The 12,302-nt window shown below is 49.7% G+C and overlaps 4 protein-coding genes across 4 annotated transcripts; 3 read left to right on the top strand and 1 right to left on the bottom strand.

Annotated features, from left to right (window-relative positions):
* Nucleotides 1–1,898: 1,898 nt before the first annotated feature.
* Nucleotides 1,899–6,316, top strand: MRS44_011628 (uncharacterized protein; the record flags this gene model as incomplete). Its single annotated transcript, XM_046270799.2, has 5 exons — nucleotides 1,899–2,484; nucleotides 2,547–2,852; nucleotides 2,931–3,506; nucleotides 3,753–3,804; nucleotides 4,285–6,316. The coding sequence occupies 5 exons, from the start codon at nucleotides 1,899–1,901 to the stop codon at nucleotides 6,314–6,316; spliced, it is 3,552 nt and encodes a 1,183-aa protein (XP_046134655.2).
* A 555-nt stretch (nucleotides 6,317–6,871) lies between these two features.
* On the top strand, nucleotides 6,872–8,246 carry MRS44_011627 (uncharacterized protein; the record flags this gene model as incomplete). The annotated part of the gene is made up of 3 exons (XM_046270823.2): nucleotides 6,872–7,165; nucleotides 7,222–7,980; nucleotides 8,037–8,246. 3 exons carry the CDS (start codon nucleotides 6,872–6,874, stop codon nucleotides 8,244–8,246), a joined length of 1,263 nt encoding a protein of 420 aa, XP_046134657.2.
* Nucleotides 8,247–8,811: 565 nt separating this feature from the next.
* Nucleotides 8,812–9,958, bottom strand: MRS44_011626 (uncharacterized protein; the record flags this gene model as incomplete). The annotated part of the gene is made up of 4 exons (XM_065619794.1): nucleotides 8,812–8,889; nucleotides 8,944–9,028; nucleotides 9,079–9,655; nucleotides 9,724–9,958. 4 exons carry the CDS (start codon nucleotides 9,956–9,958, stop codon nucleotides 8,812–8,814), a joined length of 975 nt encoding a protein of 324 aa, XP_065475866.1.
* Nucleotides 9,959–10,306: 348 nt separating this feature from the next.
* Nucleotides 10,307–12,121, top strand: MRS44_011625 (uncharacterized protein; the record flags this gene model as incomplete). The annotated part of the gene is made up of 8 exons (XM_065619793.1): nucleotides 10,307–10,332; nucleotides 10,384–10,415; nucleotides 10,478–10,588; nucleotides 10,645–11,380; nucleotides 11,440–11,766; nucleotides 11,817–11,911; nucleotides 11,970–11,991; nucleotides 12,049–12,121. The coding sequence occupies 8 exons, from the start codon at nucleotides 10,307–10,309 to the stop codon at nucleotides 12,119–12,121; spliced, it is 1,422 nt and encodes a 473-aa protein (XP_065475865.1).
* Between the last annotated feature and the right edge of the window lie 181 nt (nucleotides 12,122–12,302).

The following is a 12,302-nucleotide window of genomic DNA, read 5'->3' as shown; positions in this document are numbered from 1 at the left end:
AAGCCCTCATGTGCGATGCATCGCCGTGGCTTGGCTTTTCGGGCAGCATGAGAAAAGAAGAGGGCAGCGTGTTCAGTTTGACATCCTGCGCAATATAAGCGGTCAAACAGACGGGCGACTCGTTCAATGTAGCCACGTGATGCTCTTGCCTGCTGACAAGGCACACAGTATTGGACTCGACTGTGGGTATCGGGAAGGGAAGAGTAGGGTTTGAGATACCATGACGGTGAGACGCGCTGTCGAGGATCGATCGATGGACGTAGGGTCGTCGAGGGAGTTAAAGACCGAGGGCTTTCAGCAGCCTTGCCAGTGCCATCGGCATACAGAAGGGGCATCTGATCCTCGGCTATGGAGTCGGGAGTGGAGGTTATGTATTCCCAGGGACTTCGACGTCGTAGCGATGGATGTTTTGATGGCGACATCTTGTTAGGGTGTTTGTTTACTCGAAGCTGTTTACTCGAAGCTGTTTACTCGAGGCTGTTGGTCGATGGTGATGGTGATGGCGTGATTGAAGCTGAAGGGTTTGTGGTTGGGATTGACATGCCTTGTTTATCTCTAGAAAGCGTTATGAACACATGACAGCATCAAAACTCAACATCAAAAATGGCCGCAGCGTAAGGCCTTAACTCTGTTGCGGACGGGAAGGGTTTCACTTTGGCTTTCTGCATGCTTATCCTGCATCACATAACTCTGTCTTTTGCTATTGTGGCTGATTAGCTCTTTTTAAGGATGTGGTTAAAAGGAAGAAGAATATGTTGATCTTAATCTCCTTAAGATTCTTATTCCAAATGTTATCAACTCTAAATGCCCTTCTTGAACCGATATATATTGTCTTGGTCTCTCATAAACCCGTTAATGTCGATCTCATTTAATGATTGCCCTCCGGCTTCGCCTACCATCTCTACAGTCATTTATGCAATGGCTTTAAAAAAGAGATTCAGTATAGCGTCTAGATCCCTAGCAACATTTTCTACCCAAGTTTAGCTATACACGGGTTAGAATGTGATGCTATCTGTTCAGCAGTATTTATTATGCTATTTACTAAGATCTTTGACTCGGCATGCAAGCCAGAAAATAGAATCAATCCCTCGCCGGGTCTGCAAGAAGCCATGGATATGCTGCAGTACCTCGCTGATCGTGGCAACATATTTGCGAGGGAGAAGTTTCGAGAAGTCTAGGGTGCCTGGGACCATCTTTCAGTGACTTTGCAAGTCCCTGAAACAAGTATTCGATCTACATCTCGGGCCTCAGGAGTCTGGAGTACAAGAATCCCAGGCTGCCGAAGCCAACACTTGCTGCCACTACGTGAAGATCAGCCTTGGGGTATCTCTATGTGGAACAACAATGCAGTCATGTGGTTTCCTATGGAGCCAGTGATGGTCCACAGCGGGCAGCCTAGTAGCTGACCTACTTCTGGAGGATTTATTTCATCAATATCAGTCATTCTTCAATGATCCAAATTGGACTTTGACTGGTCAGGACTTCGGGGGCTTTGCTGAACTTCGAAGACATGCGTTCTGGCTGAACCCCTAGTCTAAACTAGAGATCACTGTTCGCTCGAGGTGCTCTACCGCTATGGGTCTTATATAGCTAGCAGTCGAGGCAAACTATACTGAGAACAGGGCTTTATTGTTCCCTTGCTTGAATTTGTGTTCCTTGCTACCGTGCTTGACGCTCTCTGTTTCTATGACTGTTTCTCATCACCAGGTGGGTCGTTTGGTGGTGGAGCTGCTTGCAGGCCGTACAATGTTGCCTTTTTGGGTAATTCCTACCCTGGCTTGGTTTCTATAGGCACCTTCAGCCCGCCATCAATAAATGTGTTTCAACTACCGACCTTTCTTTCAAGAAATCTAGTATCTCATGTTTAATCGAGGCTTCTTTGTCACTATTTGGCCGATATGCTACCAGAGAAATTCGCCAACACAGCAGTCGCACCCAACAGAAATGTGACAGACACATCTCCAACGCCATCGGACAGAATGTCAGTCGAAGATGCTGTCGTCACCTTTGACAGCCCGCAAGACCCCTATGATCCACGAAACTGGCCCCTGAAGCGAAAAGTATGCACCACTCTGCTCTATGGGCTTAGCACCATGGGCTCGACGTTTTCCACGGCTTCATTCTCAACAGGAATCCATGAATTGATGAAGGAGTTCAAAATTTCAGAAGAGGTGGCAAGTCTAGGGACGAGCTTGATCTTGATGGGTTTCGCATTCGGACCTCTGATATGGGCCCCCGTCAGTGAGCTCTATGGACGGAAACTTCCTATGGCTGTGCCATATTTTGTAGCTGTCTGCTTTACCTTTGGCACTGCGGCTGCCAAGGATACCCAGACGCTGCTAATTACACGGTTCTTTGCGGGCTTCTTTGGGAGTGCACCTCTGTGTATCACCGGCGGCGTGCTTGCGGACATGTTCTCGCCGCAACAACGAGGGCTCGCCTTGACGGGTTATGCTCTGGCTGTTATCGGTGGACCTGTGTTGGGTAAGTGATATCTCATGCACTTTTTGAGTAACGGTCCCTAATCACTTAATCTGTGCTTGTAGGCCCCATTGTTGGTGGAGGTGTGATGTATGCTGGGTTGGGTTGGCGTTGGACGCAGCTCATCACCGGCATAATCATGGCCGTCATGGTTGTCCATGACTTTGCCTTTATCAACGAGTCTTACCCACCCGTTCTCCTTGTCCGCAAGGCCCGCAGGCTTCGTTTGGAGACCAGAAACTGGTCATACCACGCTCAGCATGAGGAGCGGGATGCTACATTCAGAGAAATGGTCACCAAATTCGTGATCAGACCGATCCAGCTCTTGATGACGCCTATCTGCTTTTTCTCTGCTTTACATGCAAGTTTTGGTGCGTCATATTCTAGAATGCGGGCTCATCCAGCCGATCGAAGAACCTATTAAGGACTGACTTTACTGAGGTGTTTAGTCTACGGCATCGTTTATCTGAACCTTGGATCCTTTCCAAGAATTTTCCAGGGAGCCCGAGGGTGGAATTCTCTGATCGGCAGCCTCGCTTTTCTATGCCTTTTCATCGGTGCTTGCCTAGGCTCACTTGTCAATACCGTGTGTTCGAGATGGTACGTGGCTCGTCTCAAGGCTAACAGCAGTCGCGGAACTCCTGAACATCGCCTTCCTCCAATGATGATAGGCTCAGTGTTCCTCATGGCTGGCCTCTTCATAATTGGCAACACTGCCGATCCCGACTCCTACCCTTGGATCGTCCCCATGATAGCCGCAACAATGATGGGTCTAGGCTTCTTCACCATCTTTCAATCAGTCATAAGCTACCAGATAGATACGTTTCCGAAGTATGCAGCGAGCGCTGTTGCTGCTAACACGTTTATGCGGAGCATGCTTGCCAGCATCTTTCCGCCTATAGTGCCAAAGATGTACTCGGCGCTGGGTATCAAGAATGCCTCTAACCTGACTGGCTATGTGGCACTGGCATTGCTCCCTATCCCTTGGATATTCTTCTACTTTGGAGCAAGGATTCGAGCAAAGGGTAGATGGACCGCGAGGAGGACCTGATTGTAAGCATTGACAATTTGAAGATGGTTTTATTTTAATATTCAGACATTCTATCGAGTCCAAATACCAAGATACAAAGCATAAGTGAAAAGGTTCACCTCTACAAAGACACAAAGGCAGTGTCAAAGAGCTGACCCTGGCGTAGAGAATGTGAATATCTCTCAAGTAACATGCGATAGTTTAATTACTAAATGGACCTCGATAAAGCTACTGGTGTCAGTTAACCTCGGCCTAGTTTACCTCGTATGGACCTGGGTTCTAGCTGTGAAAAGGTAAGAAGAGGGAGAGCGATGTGTAAGTGGGCTTATCTACTCGACCAATCGGTGTCCGTTAAGATCTACCCACTTATAACACGAGCATGACTCAGTGCAAAACGTGTCTAAGCTATCGTTATCGTGGTCGTATAAAACTGCCTAATGCAGTTAGTGTGACTTCCACCATGGCCCTCCACTCGAAGCATCACCAACAGGAGCAGTTCAATCCACATGCCTGCAGTTTTCTGGAGGATGCATTGCAAAACGGAGACATTTCATCAGGCAAGCGATAATGAATATGCCTCGAAAGCGAAACGTGGCCTCGAGAAAACGTAGCGGATGCGTGACTTGCCGGGCACGTCGTCTCAAGTGTGATGAGGCCAAACCACATTGTTCTAATGTATGACCCCATCTTCTACTCTGGCTTGCTCCATTCGCTCATATCGCTCAGTGTACCCGGCTCCGGCTACAATGCGGGGGCTACGTTACTCGTTTCAGGTTCAGAGACCAGACAGACTTGCTGAGGAACAAGCACCTGAGAAATGAAAGAGACAAGACGTCTCCACAGGCAGCAAACGAGACACCAGGGACCCCGACACTCGGAGGCGATCAAGGGCAGGCGTCGACCCATCCGACTCCTCCGCCAGACACTGGCCGGCTGTCGACTTCGATACTCCCTTGCGCAGGCGAAATAGAGGCGTCTCCACATTCCATCGCGCCTGGAGACGATGCCCCAGCAACTGTTCAGGACATTGATCCAGATCAGAGTCCTCAAACAGACCCTGAACAACAAAGGATTGTCAACAACTCTGCAACCTCATCTTCTCTTGCCGTGGAACCCTTTCTCAATCCCTCAGTCGCCTTAATTCGAGCCTCCCAAGACCATGGACTCATCGACGCCACCACAAGTCCAGTATCCAGCCGTGAAGCAGTGCCTGCTCTTGTCGAAACACAGCTCGAGAGGTTCCCTCTTGTTGACAGCCCCGAGCAACAACTCACTGGCTCGACAACACACCCCGCTCGATTCGAAATCACGGGAATCGAGTCGATTTTCCCAATTATCCAAAACTCTCCGGCCTCGAGCGAGTGGACCGACCAACAGACCGACACAAGTTGGTGTGCATTTCCAGCCGTTGTCCAAGAGCCTGAGCCGTCATCAGTTGCGCCACCAGGTCTGTTTGAAACGGCAAAATTCCCACAGGACATGATCTACTATCACCATCTGTGTGACCCTTCATTATCGGGTCTCCTCTCCGTCCTCGGGGTTCGTGATGTCCTAGGCATCGGTGGGTTGGACAAGGGCTTCTTTCACGCCGCCCTGGCCTTATCCGCCCTTCACATGTCACAGTCATCTTCTGTGTCCAAGGTGGTTGCCGACTGCGCTGCCCTACACGCGTTAGATCACTTTGTCGACGCTCTCGGTTATATGCGGTCAGCGCATTTGAGCGATGGTATTGCCACGATTGATGCGCCTGGTAGGGGCCAGAACACCATCGCATGGCTTGCCACTTTGCTTCTGCTTGCCAATTTTGAGCTCAACCGGGGGCAAATAAAGCTCTGGTATGTGCACAGCCATGCTGCTGTGACATATCTATCCCACAACGTTTCTCAAGTTGGCGAACTACCTGTCGGGAAGTCCATCATCCGCTCATTCTCCCGGATTGCCGCTTACCTGGAAATCTTCGATCGATCATATACTGCTTGTCATAGCCTTGCAACCTCAAACGTATCAGCAATGCTCGGAACATCTCTGAGAACTTCGACGGACTCGTTTGATCGGCTACTCTACATATTGCCTAGAGTGGGTGAGTTTGAAGAAGAATGCCGGACAAGTCCTCAACTTGATAGTCACTGGCGCGCGCAAGCACGGAGCCTTATCGATGAGTTGAAAGCATGGCGGCGGTCTCTGGATGACCGTGACGTGCCGTCTGCAGATGAGGTAGATGCCGACCCATGGAAGTTGAGCGAAGATGGCTCTACATTGATCATTCGCCCCTTGACGCTCAGCCGCGCTGCCAACCCAGCGAAGGCTGCCACTAGCTTCATGCACTACCTGGTGTCACTGGTGAGGCTTGAAATGAAGTATTCACCGGGAGTGAGACGAAAGCTTCCGGAGAACGGACGCAAGCTTATTCTTGTTGCTTGTCGTCTCGCAGCTGGTGTGTCTAGCTCCGTCTGTGCCGCCAGCAACGCCTACGGTCACGGAATGGTTCCTGCATTAATGAACGCGTACTACTCGTCCGACGACGAAGCAGCAAAAGCGTGGATCAAAGACTGGATCTCTCAGTTTCCACGGGACAGAGAAGGGATATGGAATGTGCGCCATGCTCATAGGCTGCTTGAGTACATTGATCAAGAGTACAGCCAACGAGGGTCGAGGCTTGGCTGGGAAGTCATTAAAGTACGAATGGTTGACCTGGAAGAGAATAGCATACCACAGGACAATGACGATGGATCGGACCGTTTCTCAGTAGAGATCTACTCTCGTTGTGCACGCGGCTGGAGTATAGACTTTGTAGAAATCCCTTGATGACTTTGTGAGCTGAGATCAGAGGTTTTCATGGTGGACTCATTAATTTGCTTGCGAGTGACGATATATATCACTTGGAATGTGCAGTGAGTCGTTACTTCATCTTTACAGTCATCCTGGGTGGTATCAATGCTCCTGGGTTCTCCCACAGCGTGATTCCTGAGGCGCTCCTCTTGACAAATTAATTATGGGGGCAATTGGCTACATGTGATGTTTGGCATCTAATACTCCCCCCATAAAGGACGTTGAAGTTAGTAACATGATCACTATCGTAGAAAACGTCCTGTGCTGTATGTGGCTCTGGTGGTTGATTGCCACATATGGTGGAGCCGCAGAAAAAGCGCATCGTACCCAGATACCCAATCCGGCAATAAACACGATGGACCTGGGTTGTCAACTCATGGGAGCCTTGGCTAAGTCGGGTTGTGGATTGCATAAAGCTCAATACTTCCCTCAAGCTGCCACTCAACTTCTGTGCGCCCAGTCCAAGATAAGACGACCTCTATATCGCCCACTTGATACATCTTTTGCATTTTCGGAACAGTAACGACAATCATGAGCCCCAGCGCCATCGCAACTCCCCCAGAGGCTTCAGCCCTGGCTTCTCAGCTGAAGCTTGGTGAGCTAAGCTCAAAGGGAATGCACAGAGACCTTGTTCCAGAATGTGAACAAAGCCCGGTTCCGGCTGCCGATGATCCTGTGAGATTCACACAGAAGGCCACCACTGCTCACATGGTGAAGGTGCGCTGGACTGCAGAGAATGGCTGGGAAAATGCAGAGATGGTGCCCTACGGCAAGATTTCACTTGAACCCACCGCTAGCGTTCTACATTACGCTACTGAGACCTTCGTAAGCGAGATATCTTCTCTTGTGGAGTGCTTGAAACTTACTGACACCAGCCATAGGAAGGAATGAAAGTGTACCGCGGATACGACAACAAGCTCCGTCTGTTTCGGCCTCAGCTCAACTGCGCTCGCATGCTCAGGTCCAATGCTAGAGTGGCCCTTCCATCATTCAGCCCCCAGGGACTTCTTGATGTCATCACTAGCTACGTGGCGACCGAGTGTCCCCGTTGGTTGCCAGAGCCTGGCACCAACCTCTACCTACGGCCAGCCATGATCGGAAGTGGTGAGGCATTGGGAATCAGTGTCCCAGCCGAGGCACTCTTCTTTCTTTTCGCAGCCTTGTTCCCACAAGCCTCCAAGGCACCACACCCTGGAGTCAAGCTACTGGCTAGTAGTTCCGACATTATTCGCGCCTGGCCTGGAGGATTCGGCAACGCCAAGGTGGGTGCTAGCTATGGACCAGCTATGGCGGCACATGGCAGGGCTCGTGAGAAGGGATGCGGTCAGACCCTGTGGCTGTTTGGACCCGAGAAGTACGTGACAGAGGCGGGTGCGAGCAACTTCTTTGTCATCTGGAAACGAAAGGACACACAACAGCTGGAACTAGTGACAAGCTCACTTGATACCGGAGTCATTCTTCCCGGTGTTACCCGACAGAGTGTTCTGGAAATTGCTAGGGAAAGGCTGGCAAAGAACACTGCGTCCCAGTGGTCTGAGCTCGAGCCGCTGGAGGTTGTCGAGCGGCCTTTGACTATGGATGAGATCGCGGAAGCTCATACCGATGGCCGCCTTGTCGAATGCTTTGTCAGTGGAACTGCAGTAAGTTTGCACCCTGATGCTTGAGCCTTATTCCTCGTTGTGCTGACATTTAATAGATGTTTATTACTCCTGTTTCATGCATCCGGTATGATGACGCAGACGTGTCCTTCCCCATGACGGTTACAAGCGCCGGAACAAAGACTCCATTTTGCCAGTATTCCACAAAGATCAAGTCTTGGCTAGAAGACATCATATATGGGCGTGTTGAACATGAGTGGGGTCATGTCATCAAGGAGGAAACGCGTTCAGACGAGAGCTGGGTTTAGTGGAGTATTGGAAACATTGCATACCTTTTATCGATTCCATTTAGAGTGTCCTAAAATTGACGTCGCTAAGTGTATAGCTGGCATTAAACCCCAAGATGAAGAGGTTTGTTACTGCCCTAACATATCAACTTTTTCCGATTTCGGTTATTGTTCACATCACCGAGAGAGCCAGCCATGACGGCAAAGTTAGACGTTGCCAACACAATAGAAGTATCATTTGATTTATAGGGGTGAAAAATGGTCGGAGTTTAGTAATTATTGTATTTCTTTTGAACATTGACGCACCATGATGACTCTTCTTGTTATTCGGCTGCCTACCTCCCTACCCTACACATGAATCCGGCAGAAACTTGGCACCAAATGAACCAAGCACCATAAGGCACCCTCATCCGTCGTTAATTCGTCTTAATATCTCTTGGGATTTTCATCCAGAATAGTCCAAGAATATCCGAACAATATCTAAGTGAAGCCTATTTCTCCGAGCATCTTTTAAATTTACACTCCCGATGGTTATCTCTATCAGCCACCCTTCAACCTATATGTTCAGGCCAAAACACCGCACCAACTACACAACTGAATCGGAACCTGTCGATTCAACAGGGAAATAGCTGACGATATGGCTCAAGGCAAGCTCAGCATGATTCTAATTATAGTCAGTATAAAGATGTATATGAGTTGAGCTGTTAATATGACCTACCTTCATTGAATCGTTTGTTAGACCACCAACATGCGGCAACAAAGTCACACAGTCGTAACCCAGTAGTCTAGGATTCACCTTTGGCCTTGAGGTTCTGTTAGATCATGTTCACGTGGCAGCGATTTGGGTACTTACTCGTCATGGTGAACGTCCAGCCCCGCGCCACCCACGATGCCCTCCTCGATAGCATCACAGAGTGCCTCCTCATCGATACAGAGTCCTCTGGCGATGTTAATAACCCTGACGCCTCTCTTCATCTCGCTGAATACCTCTTTACAGAGAAGGTGATGGGTTGCGGCCGAATAGGGGCATGACAGTAGAATGCAATCAGCGACTCGGGCGAGACTCAATAGACCGTCATGGAGGACAACTGGAGGAAGACCTGTCGCCGACGTCTTTTCTTTGTCAAGACGACTGCGCAGGCTTGGCCTGTCTATAGAGTGAACCTTCATGCCCAACGTAGCTGCTTGCCTTGCAATGGTCTCCCCGATAGAGCCCATGCCAATGATGCCGAGGCTTTTTCCAAAAGGGTCAACGGCATTTCTGGCAGAGTCTCTGAGAGCTGGAAGAAATTGATCTTGGCGAAGCATCCGCTCATACCGGCTCAGGTTACGGAAAGCGGCCACAATGAGGTAGATTCCCACGGCAGCCGTGGACTGACTCCCGCCCGTCGTGTTGAAAAAGGCGATGTCTTTCTCACGAAGGTCGTCAACTGCCTCGTCGTTGTAACCATGACCGAAATTGACAATTACTTTGAGGCTCGGGGGAAATGCGCAAGACCCCGATGCGTCCAGCCGATCAAGACCTTTTCGCAGCCTTCTGGTAGGTTAAGACCAAGGCGCACGATGCCATCGACATCCTTGCAACTTCCAGAACGCAATGACTCGTGGAAGTCATCGTTGGTCGGAAAATCGTAAGATTGGACATTGAAGTTGGTGGTGAAATTGGCCCAGGTTTCATCAGCAACGAGGCCAACGGGTGACCCAATAACGAGAATTGTTGGCTTTGCGCTCATGTTACTCAGAGCAATGGAATTGACAAAAGATGATAACAGAGCCTGGTAAGGCCATTTGCCCCCCAGTATATACCCAGCCCAAGATCCTTTGCAAGAGAGGTTGCTTGATCCAATTTGTCTCCATCCAAAGGCTCATGATTGGGCCTCGTACAGAATGCCCGGATTAGGCAATTTTAGTTCACAGCAAATCGCCGCTGATTGGAGGTGGAGTGTCTGACCAATCAGCACGACAGAAATGAGTCAGAAGCCATGATAAAAGGTAATGCAAGATGCTGGTGTTTTAACGATACCGAAGGGATACAGAAGTTCCGTTTGTTATAGAACTTGGAGGTTCACTATCGAATCAAGATGGACTACGTCAAATTCTGCGAAAGGTACTGCTTCTCCCCTGGTTGACCCGAACCATGCAGCTGATGGATAACCAGTGTGGACAAGCTCCAAGCTCGCTTCATTGACAGTAAGTTCAGTCGCTTGCACCCAAAGAATGAGTGTACAGCTAACCGTGATGAAACTATTTAGGGCTCAGAGACGCAATCGAAATTCCTTCTGTGTCTTCCGAGCCTGGGCGTAGGGCCGACACTGTCAAGGTTCCCCCACCTGCTCAAGTTCTGAAAGCCGCATTTGCTGATTGTAAGTTCAGATGGCCCATTGGATCAAGGCTGAAATGGAGGCCTTTGGTATCCAAGTGCGCTTAAAGCCTCTGGGTAAAGAACCTGGAACAGATCTCGACTTACCCCCATTGATCCTTGGCCAACACGGAAATGATCCCGATAAGCCCACAATCATGGTCTACAGCCATTACGATGTTCAGCCAGCCAGTCTACAGGATGGATGGGAGCATGACCCATGGACCTTGACAGAGAGTAACGAAGTTCTGCATGGTAGAGGGACCTCCGACGACAAAGGCCCGCTAGTGAACTGGCTCAACATGCTGGAAGCCTTTCAAGACGCGAACCAAGAAGTCCCGGTGAACTTGGCGTTTTTCTTGGAGGGCATGGAGGAGAATGGCTCAGTAGGGTTCCGCGACGCCCTTGAAGACGAAGCAAACCAGTTCCTCTCTGACGTTGATGCCGTGTGTTTGACCGATGTGGCTTGGGCGAGCAACACGCAGCCAACGATTCCTCGTGGCCTGAGGGGAGTCCTGTTCTACAGGATCGCCATCCGTGGCGCCCAAGAAGATGCTCACAGTGGCCTATTTGGCGGCGCAATCTCGGAACCCATGACTGACATGGTTAACCTCATGGGCTCTCTGGTGGATCCCCAGGGAAAATTGCTCATTCCTGGCGTCTATAATGCTGTGCTCGAGGTCACTGATGAAGAGCGAGAGTCTTATGAGAAGCTACCGCTGACACCTGAAGCCCTGGATGGGGGGATCGGGGGTAGACTGCTTCATGCAATGAAGGCAGAAACAATTATTTCCAAGTAAGCTCGCATGATCCTCTGGCTTGGGGGGGCCATCGAGATGGCTAAAACGAATGTAGATGGCGACAACCGTCTCTCAGCCTCCATCGCATAGAGAATCTGAAGCCCGGGCCTGGAGCGACCACCTCAATCCCCGCCGCCCTGGTCGGAAAGTTCAGTATCCGGACAGTTCCACGCATGGAGGCCAACGAGGTGGATGCTCTGGTTCGCCAGCATATTGAAGCAAGATTCAAGCAGCTTCAGAGCAAGAATGAGCTTGACATTGATTGCGTGCACCAGAGTGACTGGTTCTATGAAGACGTCGACCATTGGAACTACCAGGCGGCGATCAAGGCCATAGAACGAACTTGGGACGTTACTCCTCCAATCACTTGTGAAGGTGGCAGGTCTGTATTTATTGAGTGCCGAGAAAAAACATCTTGCTAACTGGCCACAGTATCCCAATCGCTCTGGACATGAAAAAGGTCTTGAAGAAAAATGTTCTCCTGCTCCCAGTAGGGAGGCCAACTGATGGTATCCATTCTGTGAACGGTACGTGGCCATTGGCTAATCACGCTGAAACTCACTGACATATTGATCGCGATTGCAGAAAAGCTGGACAAGATAAACTAGTAGGTTTTGCAGTGAAGAAACTCTCTCCAGGTTTTAGAGCTAACAATGGGACGCAGCTTTAATGCAATCAAAGTTTACGGCTTATACCTTGAGGAGATAGCTGCTAGATGGCAAGAGAAGCGAGCTTAAGCTTGCTGAGGGAGTAGAGATGCTCTTATAGCCAGTCGAAAAGCGGCAGAATCATCGTGCACTGTAGGTTGCAATGAAGCTGTCATCGTTCTACTGTTGAATCGGTATCTTTTTATCTCAAGCTCCTGTCATCGCTGGTACCAATGTGATATGCAATATGTGATCCGGTTCTAAAGATATC

The sequence above is a fragment of the Fusarium solani genome (assembly GCF_023522795.1).
Source record: "Fusarium solani strain SB1 chromosome Unknown bctg00000007, whole genome shotgun sequence".
NCBI classification, from domain to species: Eukaryota; Fungi; Ascomycota; class Sordariomycetes; order Hypocreales; family Nectriaceae; genus Fusarium; species Fusarium solani.
The sequence above is the reverse complement of the archived record's forward strand: the minus strand, read 5'-3'. Positions and strand labels throughout refer to the sequence as shown.